Raw genomic sequence first — 20,745 nt, forward strand, 5'->3', positions numbered from 1 at the left:
TTCGAGTTGAAGCTATTGTATATTGAGGGTTTTAATGATTCTAAGTGTTTGGGGAAAAACCTTTGATGTTAAGAGGGTTTAGAGTTGGAGAAACTAAGGAGAAAAGTCGGATTTTCTGGGCAAAAGGTTGGGGCGTCGCGCCAGCCAGCACGCCCCAAAAGGGACTCTGAAGGTCCCTCCTTGGGGTGGCGCGCCATGCAGTGCGCCCAGCAGGCCCTCTGGAATTTGAGGGCTGGCGCTCCGCGCCTCTCAGAGCGTCAAGGACGCCATTCCTCCCCATTCTTTCCCCACTTTTTCATACATGTTCCTTGGTAATGTGCCTATGTTCTCTAGTTGTTTTCAACACCCTAAGGTATATCTAAACATCACGAACTCATCCATAAATCATGAAATCATTACCCTTGAATCCGTAATCCAATTCGAGGAAAGTTAGGATCGAAGTCAAGTGAAGTTAGAGTCAAGTCTAGAAGTTAAGAAGCAGGTCAAAGCAAGTTTCTTAATTTTTTTCAAAAGTCTTTAATGAACGTTTTAACTTCGTTTTAAGGCTCAAGTTTCAAGTTAAGCCAAGAGTATAGAGTTGAGTTCATTTCTCAAAAGTTATTAGGGAACTAAGTATTCCCAAAGAAGTTTATAAATGTTTTTACATTTGAGTATGAAAGGAACTATGTTTTCCAAGAGAGCCTTTGGGCTAAGCTTTGAGCAATTATCTCAAACTAAAGAAAGATGTGTTTAAAACACTTATGAGCTAAAGTATATTTTTGGGAGTAGTATTGAACACCCAATTGGGGACACGAGTTCATATTAACTCAACTCTCCCTAAGAATCATGTAGCCAAACATGGGATTTAACGGGTCATACTTTTTAGATGATCACGTAAATTAAGCTAGTGGATCCACTAAGTTAAGTAAGGTCATATATCAAGGCAAGGTATAGGATGATCCTTGGGCAACGTGAGGTAAAACGTTGTATCATCACTAGGGCTCATAGTGGTGGTTGTCTGTTAAAGAATCTCCCACTAAAGTTATATTACTTTTATATAAGTAAAGTTGAGTTTGTTATTGTTTTATCCTTAACGAACTAAGTTGTTTACACTGTTTTACAAGCTTTATATATATATATTGCATGTGTCTTATTGCTTTATATTGAGTTCGGTTATTCATGAGTCGAACAGAGCCAATGTAAGAGTTCCTTTGTACTCTTTTCAAGCTTAAGTTGTTGTTTAGCTTTCCAGCTCGCATACTCATACATTCAATGTACTGATGCCAGTTTGCTTGCATCTTATGATGATGCAGACGCAGGTACCCAGGATTAGCATCCAGAACGCCGTTGATCCAACTGAGCAGTCCAGAGTCAGTAGTGAGCCTCTTTGCCTTCCGGAGGACTTTGTTATTTTGTGTTCCTAGTTTTGTTTTATTAGGATGTTGTGGGGTCCGTCTCAACATCCTTCTCAGTGATATAGAGGCTTCATAGACCGTCAGTTAGTTAGTATTGAGTCTCTCATCTATGTATATATATAAATATTCTATTTTGAGACACGAGTTGCCTTTTTGGCCAGTTTTTTTTATCAGTTAGATTGTTTTATGACCTTTCATTGCATTGTGTTATTCTGTTGAGTTAAGTTTCTACTGAGTTAAGAAATCCAGGCCAAGGGTTCGCTTGGGGGACATCAATGGTTTTCGAGTGCCGGCCACGTCCAGGGTGTAGGCTCGGGGCGTGACACTTTATTTCGTACCTTAAGGCGAGAAATTTAGTTTCCAAGGGGTGTGTCTATCACTTAGTTCTAGTTAATGACTCTAGTGTTGAGATACCTCCTGTTGAGTCAGTTCCAATTATGAGTGAGTTTCCAGAAGTCTTTCCTGATGATCTACCCGGAGTCCCTCCTAAGAGAGAGATAGACTTTGGTATAGATACTCTTCCAGATACTCGTCTTATATCTATTCCATCATATAGAATGGCTCTAGCAGAGTTGAAAGAGCTAAAAGAATAGTTGAAAGATATCATTGATAAGGGCTTTATTTGACCAAGTGTCTCACCTTGGGGCTCTCTGGTCTTGTTTGTGAAGAAGAATGATGGTTCCCTTAGGATGTGTATAGATTAGCGCCAATTGAACAAGGTTACCATCAAGAAAAAGTATTCTCTTCAAAGAATTGATGATAATTTCGATCAGCTTTAGGGTGCTACTTGTTTTTCTAAGATAGACCTCAGATCAGGCTACCATCAGTTGAGGGGGTAAGGGAATGTGATATTCCAAAGACAACATTCAGGACCTATTATAGTCATTATGAGTTTCTAGTTATGTCCTTTAGTTTGACCAATGCGCCTGCAACATTCATGGACCTTATGAATAGAGTATTCAAACCTTGTTTTGATATGTTTTTTATCGTATTCATTGATGACATACTAATCTATTCGAGGAATAAAGAAGATCATGCTAGTCATCTCAGAATAGTTCTCTAAACTCTAAAGGATAGAGAGGTGTATGTCAAGTTCTCTAAGTGTGAATTTTGGCTTGAGTCTTTGGCATTCTTAGGCCACATTGTGTCTGGAGAGGGAATTAAAGTTGATACCCAGAAAATAGAGGCAGTGCAGAATTGGCCTAGACCCACATCTCCAACTGACATTAGAAGTTTCTTGGGTTTGGCTGGCTATTATAGAAGGTTCGTAGAAGGGTTCTTATCTATTTCATCCCTTTTGACCAAGTTGACTCAGAAAACAATGAAATTTCAATGGTTTGAAGCTTGTGAGAAAAGCTTTCAGGAATTGAAAAAGAGGTTGACTATTGCCCCAATATTGACCTTATCGGAAGGCGCGCAAGGCTTTGTTGTTTATTGTGATGCGTCTAGAGTTGGTTTGGGTTTGTGTTGATGTAGAATGACAAGGTTATAACTTATGCCTCGAGACAATTGAAAGTTCATGAGAAAAATTACCCAACCCATGACTTAGAGTTGGCTTCCATAGTATTTGCTTTGAAAATATGGCGCCATTATATTTATGGTGTTCATGTGGATGTGTTCACCGATCACAAGAGTCTCCAATATGTGTTTAGCTAGAAAGAACTTAATCTCAGACAGTGAAGGTGGTTAGAGTTACTCAAGGATTACGACATAAGTATTCTTTATCATCCAGGTAAGGCTAATATTGTTGTTGATGCCTTGAGCAGGTTGTCCATGGGTAGTACCGCCCATTTTGAGGAAGATAAGAGAGAGTTAGCAAAAGATGTGCACAGATTTGCACGCTTAGGAGTTCGACTAATTGATTCCATAAAAGGAGAAGTAATGGTAATGATTGGGGCTGAATCATCCTTGGTGTCAGAAGTAAAGGAGAAACAAGACCAAGACCCTATTTTTCTTGAATTGAGGGCAAATGTTCATAAACAAAAAATATTGTCTTTTGAACAAGGGGGAGATGTTGTATTGATGTATCAAGGTAGGTTGTGTGTACCAAAGGTGGACGAACTTTAAGAAAGGATCATAGATGAAGCTCATAGCTCCAGATATTCTATTTATCCGGGTTTCACCAAAATGTATCATGACTTGAGGGAAGTTTATTGGTGGAGTAGTATGAAGAAGGGCATTGCAGAGTTTGTTGCTATGTGTCCGAATTGCCAATAAGTTAAGGTAGAGCATCAAAGGCCCGATGGTATGGCTCAAAACATAGAACTTTCGGAATGGTAGTGGGAAATGATCAATATGGACTTTATAACAGGTTTACCAAGATCTCGCAGGCAGCATGATTCTATTGGGTGATTGTGGATCGAATTACCAAATCAACCAACTTTTTACCGGTAAAGACTACCCATACAACAGAGGATTATGATAAGCTGTATATTCAAGAGGTAGTTAAACTTCATGGGGTTCCAGTTTCGATTATTTCAGACAGAGGTGCGCAATTTACTGCATAGTTTTGGAAATCTTTTCAGAAAGGTTTGGGTTCAAAGGTGAACTTAAGTACTGTTTTTCATCCTCAGGCAGATGGTTAAGCAGAGCGCACTATTCAGACCTTAGAAGATATGTTGAGGGCATGTGTGATTGATATCAATGGGAATTGGGATGATCACTTACCTCTCATTGAGTTCGCTTACAACAATAGTTACCACTCTAGCATCCAGATGGCTCCTTATGAAGCTCTTTATGGGAAAAGATGCAGATCTCTTATTGGATGGTTTGAAGTTGGTGAAGCAGGACTGATAGGACCAGACTTAGTTCATCAAGCTATGAAAAAGGTCAAAGTAATTCAAAAGAGATTGAAAACAACCCAGAGTCGCTAGAAATTCAACATTGTACAGACCTTGGTCTAAACACCTCCAAGTGTTTATCCCTAGTTTCTCTCTTTAGTATTCGTTAAACTCATTTTCTTAGAGAAATTCTTGTCTGGCTCATAAAACAAGTCATAATATGGTGGTGAAACTTATCTCTTCATGTTTCTCGATGTAAGAGATTATTGCTCGTGTGAGAGAGTCAATTTCGCGACTTGTTCGACACACTTTATTTCTTACAAAATATCACATGCATATTATATTTGAATATAAATCCAATAGTAGTATATAGAAGAGAATATTATAATAATTAAGCTATTTTACAACACTGAAATATTATCAAATGCTACTCAAATCTAGAGCCTTAACATGTTTTTCAAACAAGTCTCTAGAGATAGCCTTCATAAAATGATCAAATATCATTTCACGTGTAGGAATGTATCGCAAAGTTATTTCTCCACTTGGTACTACGTCTCTCACAAAGTTATACTTGATGTCAATATGTTTGGTCTTATTGTGATACTTAGGATCTTTCGTGTATGCGATAGCCCCTTGACTATCACAATATCGAATTATGGGACCCTTAGAATTCCTTGCAATACTCAAATATTCAAAGAATCTCTATAGGACATCATACAATATCAATGAACGACTACCATAAGTCCACTTTGCAAGTGTCTATCTCTTTGACTTCTAGTTTTGCATTATTTCATATGTAGATCCGCCTTGATTTAGACGAAACTCCAAAAACACTTCTCTATCTCAACTCATGTGGTCGGTGGATCCTGAGTCTACAATCCACATAAGATAAAATTCAGTTAATAAAGAAGTGCTAGAAACATATGTAGCACTTAAAGATGTGTTTAGAAATGCTATCTTTTTTGGCTCAGTACATTCACGAGCAAACTTCCCCAACACTTGGCAATTGTAGCACTTCATTTTTCTCTTGTCTTTCTTCTTTAAAAACCGTTTTCCTTTCTTGGAATTTGACCTCTTCTTTTTCTTAGAGGGTCCTTCTCCAGTTTCTTTGTCTTTTCCATTTCTTTTCCCATTTTTCTTGCGCTTGAATCCTGGAGATGTTTATCACTTGACTCTGCCACAAAGGCATTAGAAGTAGCTTTAGCAGCACCAAGGCGCTCATCTTCAAGTTCAACCTGGAGGGAAACATTATAAAAAGTTTTGATGTTATCATTATGGGTCAAGTTAACCTTCAAATATTCTCAATTATTGAGAAGAGATCAAACCACTGCTTGAACTTGTTGCTTATCTGAAAGAACATGGACAACACTCATGAGTTGAGCTATTATGTTTGACATCACCCTAAGGTGTTGTTTGATATTTTGATCATGACGCTTCATGTAAATGTCAAATTTGATAGTCAACTATCGAAGGCGGGTTACAGATGTAACCCCATATGTTCCTCATAGATGTGCCCACATAGCATGAGTAGTAGGTAATTCTTTACATTCATGTATGAGGTCATCAACCACAGAACTAATTATTATTCCACGTGTAGTGAAATTAGCTTCTTTCCAAGCTTTGTAAGCTTCAATATCCCTTCTGTGTTGTGCATATTTACCCTCTTCTGGTTGATTCAAAATATGATTTATGCCTTCCATATCATTTTTCTCTTCTAGTACATACCATATTTTACTACTCCAGATGTCGTAATTGTCACCGTTGAATTTTTCACCTTTGTTTAAGTCAGTAGTGTTACTTTTTGATATGAATTATAATAAGGCAAGAATTTCTAATTAATTATGTATGTGACATACACATTCAAGTAAATCAATTCTCATAAAGGTTCCCTATTTAATGTAAAATTGATAAGACACGTAAGCATCCAATCATCTACAAACTAAATATTTAACCAAAATTGGAAACTAATTTCTTAATGTGTACACTAATATATATTGAATACTTTAATAACAAAGATTTTTTAAGTCTATAACTGAAATTAAGAAAAAACAAACTACATAATTCATTTATTGAAAATAAATAAGCAATAACAAATTACTAGATTTTTTTAAGACTAAAATCCTCCAACAAGTCTTCTAGGCAACAAATATATACCCTAAAAGGCTGACTAGGCCAAATGTCATGAGAAACATTAGTCAATTTATCACCCCCAAGGTTCACGGATAGCGTCTGTTAAATAAGGTAAGGCTCTCCAATCTTAAATTTCTTTATAATCATTCAGTTCAACCTATTTTATTTCAAAAAGTTGAACAAAATCACGTGATGAATTAGGGGGAATCTTCAAAAACTCAAACTCTTTAAATTTCTTCTCTTTCTCTTCGAATGGCTCTTTGATTCCTTAACAGATTTTGTGTCGCCCTTGGGACACCAATACATATAATTTCACGCCATCGAAAACATGTCCTATGTCGACTTGCTCTTCTACCTTGTCCCTTTGCTCGACTTTGAGAACTCCCACTTGGAGTAATTTGAGCATATTTCCGTTCAGACATATATGAAATGAGAACAAAAACGGAAATATGGTTAATACCATTTAATGCGACAATGTATCACAAATTTCTCATAGAAGACAAGAAACTATTTAAGGAACATAAAGACTAAACGATTTTTTTTCAAGACCAAATAAATTATTTATATAAACCATAATGTATATACTCAAATATCAACATATGATTGTTAAAAATAAATAAATATTAAAGTCCAAAACTCATTTTTTTTATTATGTTAAAAATAATACCTTTATTTATATAAGGGATAAAGGTCTGAAAAATACCCCAACTTTGGTCGAATTTGCTGTTGTGATACTAAACTTTAATGAGGACCTATTACCTCCCTAGACTATTTAATACCGTATTTTTTACCCCCTGAACTATTTAATAGTATATTTTAAAGGTATATATGTGCTCACGTGGACACATTACTATTTATAATTTTGCATTATTTTTTATGTCCACGTGGGCAAATATATATGTTTAAAATACGGTATTAAATAGTCTAGGAAGGTAATAGGTCCTCATGAAAGTTTAGTATCGCAACAACAAATTCGACCAAAGTTGAGGTATTTTTCAGACCCTTATCCCTTTATATAATTTTCACATGTCTTGAAAATGAAAAATAGTAGTCTTTAAATTTCTTTAAAGAATGGAAGACTACCACATGCTAGTGTTACTATTCAATTCCCTTAAAAAGTGGATGTCATATCATTTTATCCCACCTTTTCCTTAAAAGTGAAAAACAATAAAAGCACATGGTTGTTATAAAATAACTAAACTTAGCTAACTATATTAATGAACTAATAAACAAGAAGAACAAAACTAAAATTGAGAGGCAAAACACTTAAAGTATAGAAGAGAGGGATAATTAGATTGTTATTACTGTGTATCCTTTATAAATAAATTTGATGTCTATTTATAGGCCAAGCACACGTGGCAATATGTAGCTTGCAAATTGTAACCACACTTTGGCATGAGTTAATACATTCCTATCATGCTAACTCCACACTTAATCACATGGCATCCACCATTTCACAACACTCCCCTTGGATGTCCATGTAAAAGAAAAGTTGAGGGAATAAAAATATGCATAGACATTCATAATACACATTACTTGTTGCCTCATTAAAAACCTTTCTAGGAAAACCTAGTGGGACAAAACCTAGACTAAGGAAAAAAGAGTGCAACGCGTATTTTACTCCCCTTGATGAAGACCACGATTTAGATGGTTAAGTTTTCACATTCCAATCTTGCGTACCATCTTCTCAAGAGTTGAGGCTGGTAAAGACTTAGTGAATAAATCTGTTGGATTATCACTTGAGCGAATTTGTTGTATATCAATATCACCGTTCTTCTGAAGATCATGAGTGAAGAATAATTTTGGTGAAATGGGTTTAGTTTTATCTCCTTTTATGAAGCCTCCTCTTAATTGAGCTAGCATGCAACATTGTCATCAAAGAGCATTGTGGATACTTTGACATCACACTTCAAGACACATCTTTCTTTGATGAAATGTATCACTGATCTCAACCATACACATTCTCTACTTGCTTCATGAATGGCTATTATCTCAGTATGATTTGAAGAAGTAGCGACAATGGACTGCTTCGTAGATCGCCATGCTATAGCAGTACCTCCGTATGTTCAGTACATCCGTATGTGAATAGATAGCCTGTTTGAGATCTAGCTTTACGTGGGTCAGATAAATAACTTGCATCTGCATGACCAACAAGATCTGCACTAACTTTGTTAGTATAGAACAAACCCATATCACTAGTCCCCTTTAGATATCGCAATATATGTTCAACTCCATTACAATGCCTTCGTGTAGGGGAAGAACTATATCTTGCAAATAAATTAACAGAAAATGCTATGTCAGGTCTCGTAGTATTAGCAAGATACATAAGTGCTCCAATTGCACTAAGATAAGGTACTTCAGGACCAAGAGGTTCCTCATTCTCTTCTTGAGCTAGAAATGGATCTTTACTCACTTTAAGTGATCGGACAACTATTGGAGTACTTAATGGATGTGCTTTGTCCATGTAAAATCGTTTCAAGCTTTTCTCAGTATAGGCAGATTGATGGATGAAGACCCCGTCTGCTAAATGTTCTATTTGTAGACCAAGACAAAGTTTTGTCTTCCCAAGGTCTTTCATCTCAAATTCTTTCTTTAGATATTCAATTGCCTTTTGGACCTCTTCTGGAGTTCTAATGAGATTAATGTCATCAACATAAACAACACGAATAACAAACCCCGATGTTGTTTTCTTAATAAAACTACAAGGACAAATGGCATCGTTTATATAATCTTGTTTTATCAAGTACTTACTGAGGCGATTATACCAAATGCGCCCTGATTGTTTTAAGCCGTATAATGACTTTAGTAATCTGATTGAGAACATTTCTTGAGATTTTGATCTATATGCTTCAGGCATTTTAAGTCCTTTCGGAATTTTCATATAAATTTCATTATCAAGTGAACCATAAATAAGTTGTAACCACATCCATCATATGTCTTTCAAGGTTTTCATTTACAGCTAAATCGATGAGATATCAAAAATTTATTGCATCCATAACTTGTGAATATGTTTCTTCATAGTCTACACCGGGTCGTTGATAGAATCCTTGTGCAACAAAATCGTGCCTTGTATCTTACAATTTTATTTCTCTCATTTCTTTTTCGTACAAAGGCCCATTTATAGCCAACTGGTTTAACATCACTAGGCGTTTGGACTACTGGTCCAAAAACCTCACGTTTAGCAAGTGAATTTAATTCTGATTGAATTGCCGCTTGCCATTTTGGCCAATCACATCTTCGTCGACATTCTTCAACATATAAGGGTTCAAGATCCTCACTGTCTTGCATAATGTTAAGTGCAATGTTATATGCGAAAACATTATCCACTATAATTTTTAATCGATCTAAACATATCCTATCACCTGTAGAACTTATTGAAAGTTCTTCATTCACTTGAGTCTCGGGTTCACTGATTTCTTCAAGAATATCAGGATTAATCAGATCTTGAACTTTTTCATGAGACTCTTTTATAGTGTCATCTTTATTGTTTTTGCACTTCGTTTTCTAGGATTTTAGTCTTTTGAACCCAATGGTCTACCACGCTTCAGGCGTATTTGTGATTCAGAAGCCATGACACTTGTAGATGGTCCTTTTGGGACGTCAATCTGGATAGGCACATTTACTATTGGAATATGTGACTTTGTTATCCTTTTCAAATTAGTAAATGCGTCTGGCATTTGATTTGCTATGTTTTGCAAATGGATTCACACACAGGGAGGCGTGGATCAAAATGAGATAATGATGAAACTTTCCATGCAATTTCACTTTTAAGTTCCTTTTTCTCTCCCCCTTACTGCAGAAAAGTTGTTTCATTAAATCGACAATCTGCAAATCTTGCAGTGAATAAATCTCTCATCAATGGCTCAAGGTAGCGAATTATGAAGGGTGAATCAAACCCAACATATATTGCTAACCTTCTTTGGGGGCTCATCAAAGTGCGCTGAGGTGGTGCTACTGTCACATATACATCATATCCAAAAATTCGTAGATGAGCAATATTTGGTTCATGACCAAATACCAATTGTGACAGAGAGTATTTATTATAATGAGTCGATTTGAGAGGAACGAGTGTCGTTGCATGTAAGATAGTGTTGACACCCAATTTTGGACCTCCACATCATAGATTAATCATCGAGCTTCTTAAATTTCAAAGGATTTAAAATAACTAGTTTTATAAAATTTCAATAGTTCGCAAGTTATTTATAATTTTTTAAATAATATATGTGTTTTATAAAATTATGTATATAATTAGTATATTTTAAGAATATTCAAAAATCATCTCAAAAAGATTTTTGCTTTAATTAAGTATTTGTTTGATTAGTTTAAGTTATGTTTATATTTTTGAGTAAGTAAATTAATTATTTAATCTGATGAAGATTAAAAAGCTTATTAATTAATTTATATTAATTCATCTTATTCAACTTTTAGTCGAATTCAACAATTAATCCAAATCCATTTGGTTATTTTTCAAGTTCAAATATAACCAATATATGACTCTAATTCTTGGACTATTTTTAGACCAACTTTCGCCCATTTTTCTTGGCCCATGAATTTCATCAACAATGCCAATTCTCTCTTCAATACTCAACACCAATAATTCTTTAAACCGACCCAGTCCCAATTCTTCAAACTTCAACCCAACAATACATTTAACAATGCAATAACAATTCGACCCAACCTTGCAACGTCTTCTTCTCCAGCAAAAATCGAGAACAACGACCCCGCTTTTTTTTCTTCTTCTTCGCGGCGGAAATCACGAACAGCAGCAGAAAATCGCGAGTAGTACCAAACCCGACCCCACCCCTGCATCTTTTTCGCGAGAAATGCCAGAGAAGAAACCCAGAATCACACGCCTCTTCTTCTGTGCGAAAAAATTGGTACGTGACCCATCTGCACACTCATACTCCTAGCAACCAAATACATCACGACATTGTTCCCTTTTCCCCATTTTCAGGGATCTTCAAATCTCTTTCACTGTTGGTCTTGGAAATGAGGAAAGAAATACAAATTTTTGAATTTTTCCAACGGATTTCCCCCCTAAATCACCCTATTTTCCCATATAAATAACCCTCTACACTCAAGCGAAGGGGGACGGTTTTTTGTGTTTAGTTTTGAAGCAATAACCGTTTTACACTTGAAAAATTTCAAGCGATTCTCTAATCCTAGGTTCCGAGGAAATTTCTATTCATAGCTGGTTTTGAATTTCTTGGCTTGCTATTAGTATTTGAATTTTGTGGTAGAAGAATCACTGTCCAAAGCTCGTCATTCCCAGTTCGCTGCCCCCAGAAAGGTAACCCTCCTTTTATGATTTTAGTCTCTTTGTCGTGGATTAATAGTAGTTTAGTTTTATGGTCTAGTTATGTGATCTTTCTGCTAAATCGAAGTGAGACTGGTTGCTTATAAATCATTATGAGATGTTTTAATATTAGTATCTTGCGAGTGTTGCGACTCATTGTTGATTGCAGTAATTTAAATAGCTTATGGTTCGAATGTTGTTGTTTGGGTTTGTTTGTTCAAAGTGTTGATGATTTTATCTGATGTCGGGTAACTTTCTCCCTATTAAGGTCTTTTATCTCGCTATTAATCTAGTCTTGTTGACTATGGATTGGTAGGTCAGTCATGAAGTTCAAAATCACCTTCTATAGATGATTTCGTCTTTTGAATCGATATATGAAGGTTATTTGTTTCAAGCAGTTGGAGCATTTTTCTTGTGTTAAATTCTCACTATCAGAATGTGATGCTATGCTAATTAGTTTTTTCACTTATATACCTTTATCATATTCACCCTTAAAACATGCTAAATATGAAATTTCGTTGTTGGTATCTAAGTTAGCTTCAACTCAAATGGTGTTTGGCTGCCCTCTTCTTCCTTTCCCTATTATTGTCCGGGTTTCGTTGCTTCACTGTCTAAGAGTGAGTTTTGCTCAAATATTTACCTCATTTACGTAGTAATTTTGTATAAGTGAATTGTCGTTTGTTGTTGAGTTAGTATAGAATTGAGTTTCTTATTTTCTTTTTTTTGGATTTTAGTTTGTTAGAGTTTCATCCTTGAAATTTTTTGAAGCATGATTTTTTTTGGTAATAACCGCTCATTGTATGGCTTGCTGATTATTTTGCCCCCATGTTAATTCCTTGTAGCTCTCTTAAGTCATGTTTATGACCTCGGCTTTGAAGCAAAGGAAAAGATCAAATTATGCCTAGTTGTTTACCAATAATGTGTAAAAATAAAAAAAATAAAAAAATGAGACTTTATAAGTGCCTTTGTGCTAGGTTGTATTATCAAATTTTATTATCTTTTCAACCTAAAAGTGGAGATTTTATTGTAAGCAACCTATTGTCAACATACATAGTCATTCATTTGATTAAAAGCTAATAACAATTGCATGTTCTATTTCAATGGCTATTGTCAAGAATGCCTTCTCTGATTATTGTTGTTTACTGTCTGGTCTAGGTATTTAATATATGTTTATCCTATTCATGCATGCTAGATTATAGGGTTGCCCCCATTTGGTTGATTATTAATACCAATGTGATATTCCCTAGTGGAATGAACATGTGTGATGCATTTTCTTAGTATAATAGGCAGTGATGTCTCTTGGTTGATCAACTTAAGTAAAATGTGGTTTCTTATTGTCAAGTGTATGCTTCTTCTTTTCTTAATTTGTGTCTCTTTGAAATCTACTAAGTAACATTGGCTGTAGCTTTATTTTGTTGTGAAGTGTCTAGTTGACTTTGTTATAAATTAAAGTCATGCCTTTTAATTTTTTTTTACTAAGGATGCTATTCTTGTGAATAAGTTTAAGTGTGAATGCTAATCTTATGACTCTTTCTTTGCATGTGAAACCTACCTCGAGTCTATTTTGGACTCTCATCTCCTATCCTTGCATCTCCTCGTTGGGCCGAAGGCCCAACTTTACATCTTATCGAGTCAGCCAAAGCAATAGAACAAAAATGCAGGGTTGGAAATCCAGATTGCAGGTGTCCGAAAGTCCTAAGATGGACTGTATACTGAATGTATACACTATATACATTCAGTATACATCAATATACATGTCAAAAATGTGGGAATACAGGACTGAGGCGAAACACAAGTGTTCGTAAGCAGGAAATACATGAAAAGAGTTGATATATATGCTCATATATACTAATATACATCCGTTGTATATGCAAAAATGGGAATTGGGTTGAAGCCCAAAAATTTGCAGCGAAATTGGCCCAAGAAGGGGACCAATTTCCTTATCTCTTTTATTGTTCTAATTGTTTTGATTATGCTTGACTAATTTTATTTAACTCTGACCATAGAATATATTAACTAACTTAATTAGATTCCCAAAAAGATGAGTTATTTTCTTTGTGTTGGTTTGCTTTAAATACTTTTTTTGTGTTGTGGTCATTTATTTTATTAATCAAATATTGGTCAAATTTTACATCCTCAATTAAGTTAAATCGTTTGTTCTTAAAAAAAATGTGTTATTTTAGGTCCCTTTCTCTAATAAAATAAAATGCGTCATTTATTTAATTATTTTCCCAAAGTTAATCAAATATTGTAAAATATTATTTTAAAATCATTTCTCCAAAAAATAGTTAAATATTTAATCTAAGTCGTGGGATAACCGCGTGTTAGTGGGCGCTTCAAATACCTTAAAAACCTTTTTGAAGCGTAAATAAGAACCTCTTACCCATTTTCTCTAAATTTATAAAGATTCAATCTGTTATAGTGTTTTTAAATTAAGTTTTCTTAATTTCTTTAAAAAATTAAGTGGCGACTCTTTTCTAAGTATTTTTCTCAATTTGTTTTATACTTAGAACATTTCAAAAAGTGATTTTTCTAAAGTTAGTAAAATTATGGCATAACAGAAATGGAGACTCTGCTGGGAAATTAATAGGTTCTAACCATAACAGACTTAGGTTAATTATTAAGGTTTTTAGCATATGCTTACTTGCTTGCTTTATTTTACATGCCTAATGCTTTATTTTTCACGCTTATGTGATATAAATTGCTTATTTGTTATTGTTTATCTAAAATGTTTATTTGTTACTGCTTTATATAAAATATATATTTGTTACTGCTTTATAAACTGCCATTTCGTTCATACTTCCTCCAATTCTGGAAAATTTACACAATCACACGTACACGCGAGCTGTGTTTGTGCACCCGCAAATTTCTTTCAAAATCCCAAAAGTTAGGAGAGTTGGCATATGTGCGGGGTGTCTGGATCTTTTTTCGTGTGATCGCGTAGCCTCCTAACTCGAGTTGTCCACTCGGTAACCTTGTGTCTAGTAAGCCAAATCTTAGAAAACATAAGATAGAGCTAAACCACCTCTCAATTTAAGTCATGCATGCATATACCTTAGGTGGATCAATCCTGGGTATCGATTCCATATTTAAGAAGTCCACCCTCATGTCGACGGGTTTCATGACCCAACGACCAAGAGCATGTTTTGTGCAACGTGATAATGATAGACGGATCCAAGACTAATTTTGACATAGTGAGTTTGGAAATTATGTGTTCATTTTATTTTGATTTGTAGGATGGATTCAGTCCCCCCAAGTGCCCATTATTAGAATGGTCGAGGGTTTCTAGCACAAAGTGAGGGCATGGTGGGAAAATTTCACTCCAAGTGAAAAACTAGCAATTGCAAGATGGTTGGGGTTCCTCCCTAAGCTATTCAAGGTTAACCTGGACAAACATGTGATTAGAGCATTAATTCAGTTTTGGGATCCAGACCGTGTTGTGTTCGCATTCAAAGACTTTGAACTAACACCTACATTGGAGGAAATCTGTTATTTCACCAGTTTGAAGTATCAAGGAAGAGGTCAAATTATTCCACACAATCAATCAAGGAAGAAATTTCTTCGCTACTTAGGATTGAAAAATGAAAAGAAATTTTGATGCTTCGAACATAATTGGGTTTCTTTGGATTACTTATATGAAAGGTAAGGACACTCGGATAGTTACAAAGTGTTCAGGAAATAATTCTCTTGCACTTATGTTCATTGGAAAGTTACACGTCCTATCGCATTTGTTGTGGCTTTACTAGGGACTTTTGTGTTTCCACGAGAACATGGTCATATTAGCACCTGCATATGTTCTGTGGCTTGAGTACTTTTTGAAGGTGTTAATGGCGAAGAACTCACTCTGGTTCCCATGATTTTAGCAGAAATATTTCCAACTCTTGGGAAATGTAAAAGAGGGGAAGCAAACTTCTTTTACAAATGTGGGCAATGGAACATTTTCACCAGCGTAAAAATATGGATGACATATGCTTTAGTAACGCAAATCATATTGACAGTTTTTACGACAGGATGAGAAGGTTTGTGTCTTCGATTAGTATTGATGACCGGTATGGATATCTGGCCTCCCACACCAGTAACCAAATTCAGTAGAAATATCCATTACTCCCACGTTCCCCGGCCTATATAAGATGCATGAGATTTTACTACATCTAGCTTATTGGGTTGAAAGGTCTCTACTTATTGGGTTGAAAGGTCTCTAGCCATATGCTCCGGTGTGCGTACTTCAACAGTTTGGTCAAGCACAAGTAATCCCTCTTCGAGCAAACATGAGGATTTTTGAAATTTCCTTCGGACCAAACTTTGAAGTCCCTAGAGCCAGAGAGATTCTTCATGAATGGAACAATATTCTCACGATAGATATAGGAAATGGGCCAGAAACAGAAATTCCAGAATATCAGGTGTGACTTCAAGAAGATCGCAATAACATGAGTCTAGAAGGTGAACAAGGTTTTGAGGATATTGGGATGACGATCTGGATAAGACATTCTCATCTTGGAGCCAAAGTGGTCACTCCTGAAATGTGGGCTCAAATGGAAAATATAACGCAATATTTGGACAATGCGGGAGGAGGGCCTAGCAACGTGGGAGCGTCATCTTCACTTCCTCCACCAGCGTGATTGATAGCAAGATTTAGGCAAAGTCTTAGATTTGTTTATTCTCTCTTCGATGTACTCTTTTATTAGTATTTAATGAAAACTTGGGGGGTCTTTGTTTTCCAAACTCGAGTTGTCAAAAATTAATGGTTTGGATCAACCTATCATAATCATGTTATGTTTGACGTTTAGGTCTACCTCTGGCATAAAAAGGTCACAAATCTAGGGCGCGATATAAACTGTTTGTGTGTTGCTTGATATAATTGCTTTGTGTTGTGATGTATCATTTTGTCTAAGGCAGAATTAATCCACTCTTGTTTCTTAGAACACCATAAGCATATATTAAATCCATAGCAACAAAGTCCGTCCAAATTACTCCTGAAGTGTTGCCCAAGTTTCTCATAAATGTATAAACCATTTACTCTAAATATCTTCTAAATTTCCATTCGTCTGTCTCAGGAAGGTTGACTTGGTAGATTTCGAACTACTTCGGGCCTGAATTCCTTGGAGGGATACGTAGGCAGCCTATTTAAGGCTCGGTCCCTATTTTTAAAAATTTTATTCTCCCTTATTAATGAAGGATTCTGAAGATCTCACTTACAAAAGCATATGAGTGGAAGAAGTTAGCATGACTCTATGCAAGTTGACTTTCCTAATTCAATCAAATAAATTAGCATACAAAAAAAAAATCTTCCCTTTGAGTCCTCTTTTCATTGAAAATACATTTGTGGATTAGTCTGCTATTGAAGCAAAATGACACTTATATGTTTTTATTATGTCATTTTACTTGCATATCTCGTTTAAAACAAAAACTAACATATATGTCTTTTGAGTTGTTCTCTAACATATATGTCTTTTGAGTTGTTCTTCTCTACAGGTAAAAACTAATCTGTGTTGAAATCAAACTGGTCGACCAGCCTTACTTCACAAGATCTAAGACAATCATACCATCCTTCCTTGATCATTCTTTGGATAAAGGCAAAAGCAAAATGACTGGTACTTCTTAGGAAACAGGAATATTGGATGTGACCATTAGAAATGTTGAACTCACCGATCAAAGTGAGTTGATCTCTCAATTAATGCAACGAATTGCAGACATGTAGGAAGAGCTTCAACAGACCAAAGGTCTGGCCAAACTGGCTATTGCATCGAATGAACCCCCCTCGAAACTAGAAAACCTCTTCCTCCTTTTCCATCACTAAGTTCTCCATTACCCAATTACTTTCCTACCCATATGACATGACCCATCACTTCCACTCCTAACCCTCCTACCATCAACTTTATTGCATCCAATGCTCTTTACGTTAGCACTTCCTACCAAACACCACCACTGCTACCAAATCAGAACCAAGCACCCAACACTAATCACTCCCAAAATTTCACACCAACCTACCAAATCCCACCCCAGTATCGAATAATCCACATGTTTTACCTAGCCAACCTATACACCCTTCCGTAACATTCCAAACTCCACCAGCCTATATAATTCCTGAGCCATGTTCAATCGAAGCTGGATCACTATGAAGAAATGGAGAAGGAGTGGAGGTTGAGAGAAGAAAAATGTGAACAAGAAATGAATGTCACGAAGGAGGCCATATCTGAAGCAGTTAAAAGTGTCCAATATTCAAGGAAAATCACATGACTTGAGTATGAGGACCTTTGCATGCACCCTGACTTGGAAATACCTGAAGGTTACAAAATTCCAAAATTTGAAACTTTCAATGGTATTGGGAACCCCATGGCTCACCTACGACTTTATTGTGACAAACTTGTGGGTATCAGGAAAAATGATGCATTAATGATGAGGTTGTTTAGTCGAAGCCTCAGTGGCGAGGCATTAGAATGGTTCACATCTCAAGAACTCCGTCAGTGGTCTACATGGGGGGCTTTGGCCAAAGATTTTTTGGAAAGATTACAGTTTAATGTTGAAGTTGTACCTGACAGGTATTATTTGGAAAAAATCAAGCAAAAGACCACGGAGGACTATCGTGAATATGCATGCCACTGGAGGAAGGAAGCTGCGAAGGTACAACCTGTGATGACTGAAAGTGAAATAACTTTTGTTTTTATTCGAGCTCAGGAGCCTGAGTATTATGAAAGGATGTTGCCCATGATGGGACAACAGTTTTTGGAACTGATTAAGATGGGAGAAGCCTTAGAGGATGGCCTTAAGTCTGGAAATGTTACAAGTCCCACTGCTCTGCAAGCCGCCAACAAATCCTCACCGTCTATGGCCACATGATTCGCTAGGAAAAAGAAAGAGGACGTGTCTGTTGTATCTTTTATCCCGAGGCCAAGACCACAAAGGTATTTTGGGTCTAGTTCTACCATTGGAAACTCCAACTAATTCTCCAGGTCAAATAATTACCCCCCATCTCCACAAGCTCCAATTCTATTCTACTATGCACAACCGAACTACCAAGCATCCCCACCTATCTACCAAAATCAACCACCAACATACCAAAATACACTACCAAATTACCATTATAGATTGTTCATCGAGCTTCTTAAATTTCAAACAATTTAAAATAACTAGTTTTATAAAATTTCAATAGTTTGCAAGTTATTTATAATTTTTAAATAATATATGTGTTTTATATAATTATGTATATAATTAGTATATTTTAAGAATATTCGAAAATCATCTCAAAAAGATTTTTGCTTTAGTTAAGTATTTTTTTTATTAGTTTAAGTTATGTTTATATTTTTGAGTAACTAAATTAATTATTTTATTTGATTAAGATTAAGAAGCTTATTAATTAATTTATATTAATTCATCTTATTCAACTTTTAGTCAAATTCACCAATTAATCCAAATCGGCTATATCGTTAACTTCACTTGGCCAAATTTGCAATCCATTTGGTTATTTTTCAAGTTCAAATACAACCAATATATGACTCTAATTCTTGGACTATTTTTAGATCAACTTGTGCCCATTTTTCTTGGCCCATCAATTTCATCAGCAATGCCAATTCTCTCAACAATACTCAACACCAACAATTCTTTAAACCGACCCAGGCCCAATTCTTCAAACTTCAGCCCAACAATACATTCAACAATGTAATAACAACCCGACCCAACCCTGCAATGTCTTCTTCTCCAGCAAAAATTGAGAACAGTGACCCTGCTTTCTTTTCTTCTTCATCGCAGCGGAAATCACGAACAACAATAGAAAATCGTGAGCTGTACCAAACCCGACCCCACCCCTGCATCTTCTTCGCGAGAAATGCCAGAGAAGAAACCCAAAATCACATGCCTCTTCTTCTTTGCGAAGATATTGGTACGTGACCCATCTGCACACCCATAACCCTAGCAACCTAATCCATCACGTCGTTGTTCACTTTTCCCCATTTTCAGGGATCTTCAAATCTCTTTCACTGTTGATCTTGGAAAGGAGGAAAGAAATAAAAAATTTTGTTTGAATTTTTTCAACGGATTTCCCCCCTAAATCACCCCATTTTTCGTATAAAAAACCCTCTACACTCAAGTGAAGGGGGACGGTTTTTTTAGTTTAGTTTTGAAGCAATAGTCATTTTACACTTGAAAAATTTCAAGCGATTCTCTAATCCTAGGTTCCGAGGAAATCTCTGTTCATAGTTGGTTTTGAATTTCTTGGCTTGCTATTAGTATTTGAATCTTGTGGTAGAAGAATCACTGTCCAAAGCTCGTCGTTCCTAGTTCGCTACCCCAGGAAAGGTAACCCTCCTTTTATAATTTTAGTCTCTTTGTCGTGGATTAACAGTAGTTTAGTTTTATGGTCTAGTTATGTGATTTTTCTGCTAAACCGATGTGAGACTGGTTGCTTATTAATCATTATGAGATATTTTAATATTAGTATCTTGCGAGTGTTGCGACTCATTGTTGATTGCGGCAGTTTAAATAGCTTATGGTTGGAATGTTGTTGTTTGGTTTTGTTTGTTCGAAGTCTTGATGATTTTATCTGATGTCAGGTAAATTTCTCCCTGTTAAGGTATTTTATCTCGCTATTAATCTAGTATTGTTGACTGTGGATTGGTAGGTCAGTCATGAAGTTCAAAATTGCCTTCTATAGAAGATCTCGTCTTTTGAATCGATATATGAAGGTTATCTGTTTCAAGCTGTTGGAGAATTTTTCTTGTGTTAAATTCTCACTGTCAAAATGTGTTGCTATGCTAATTAGTTTTTTCACTTATATACCTTTATCATATTCACCCTTAAAACATGCTAAAAATGAAATTTCGTTGTTGGTATCTAAGTTAGCTGCAACTTAAATGGTGTTCGGCTGCCCTTTTCTTCCTTTCCCCATTATTGTTCGGGTTTCGTTGCTTCACTGTCTAAGAGTGAGCTTTGCTCAAATCTTTACCTCATTTACTTAGTAATTTTGTATAAGTGAATTGTCGTTTGTTGTTGAGTTAGTATAGAATTGAGTTTCTTATTTTCTTTTTTTTTAGATTTTAGTTTGTTAGAGTTTCATCCTTGAAATTATTTGAAACATTATTTTTTTGGGTATTAACCGCTCATTGTATGGCTTGCTGATTATTTTGCCCCCCAGGTTAATCCCCTGTAGCTC

At 35.7% G+C, this 20,745-nt stretch overlaps 1 protein-coding gene across 1 annotated transcript; it reads left to right on the plus strand.

The window, feature by feature from the left end:
• Positions 1–17,858: 17,858 nt before the first annotated feature.
• On the plus strand, positions 17,859–18,437 carry LOC125834290 (uncharacterized). Its single transcript, XM_049513453.1, has one exon. The coding sequence runs from the start codon at positions 17,859–17,861 to the stop codon at positions 18,435–18,437; it is 579 nt and encodes a 192-aa protein (XP_049369410.1).
• The last annotated feature ends 2,308 nt before the right edge of the window (positions 18,438–20,745 follow it).

Source organism: Solanum verrucosum, unplaced genomic scaffold (genome assembly GCF_900185275.1).
Source record: "Solanum verrucosum unplaced genomic scaffold, falcon-dt-bn FXZP01000026.1, whole genome shotgun sequence".
NCBI classification, from domain to species: domain Eukaryota; kingdom Viridiplantae; phylum Streptophyta; class Magnoliopsida; order Solanales; family Solanaceae; genus Solanum; species Solanum verrucosum.

Coding starts and splice junctions, on each gene's coding strand:
- LOC125834290 (XM_049513453.1), top strand. CDS start 17,859: ATGCACCCTGACTTGGAAATACCTGAAGGTTACAAAATTCCAAAATTT.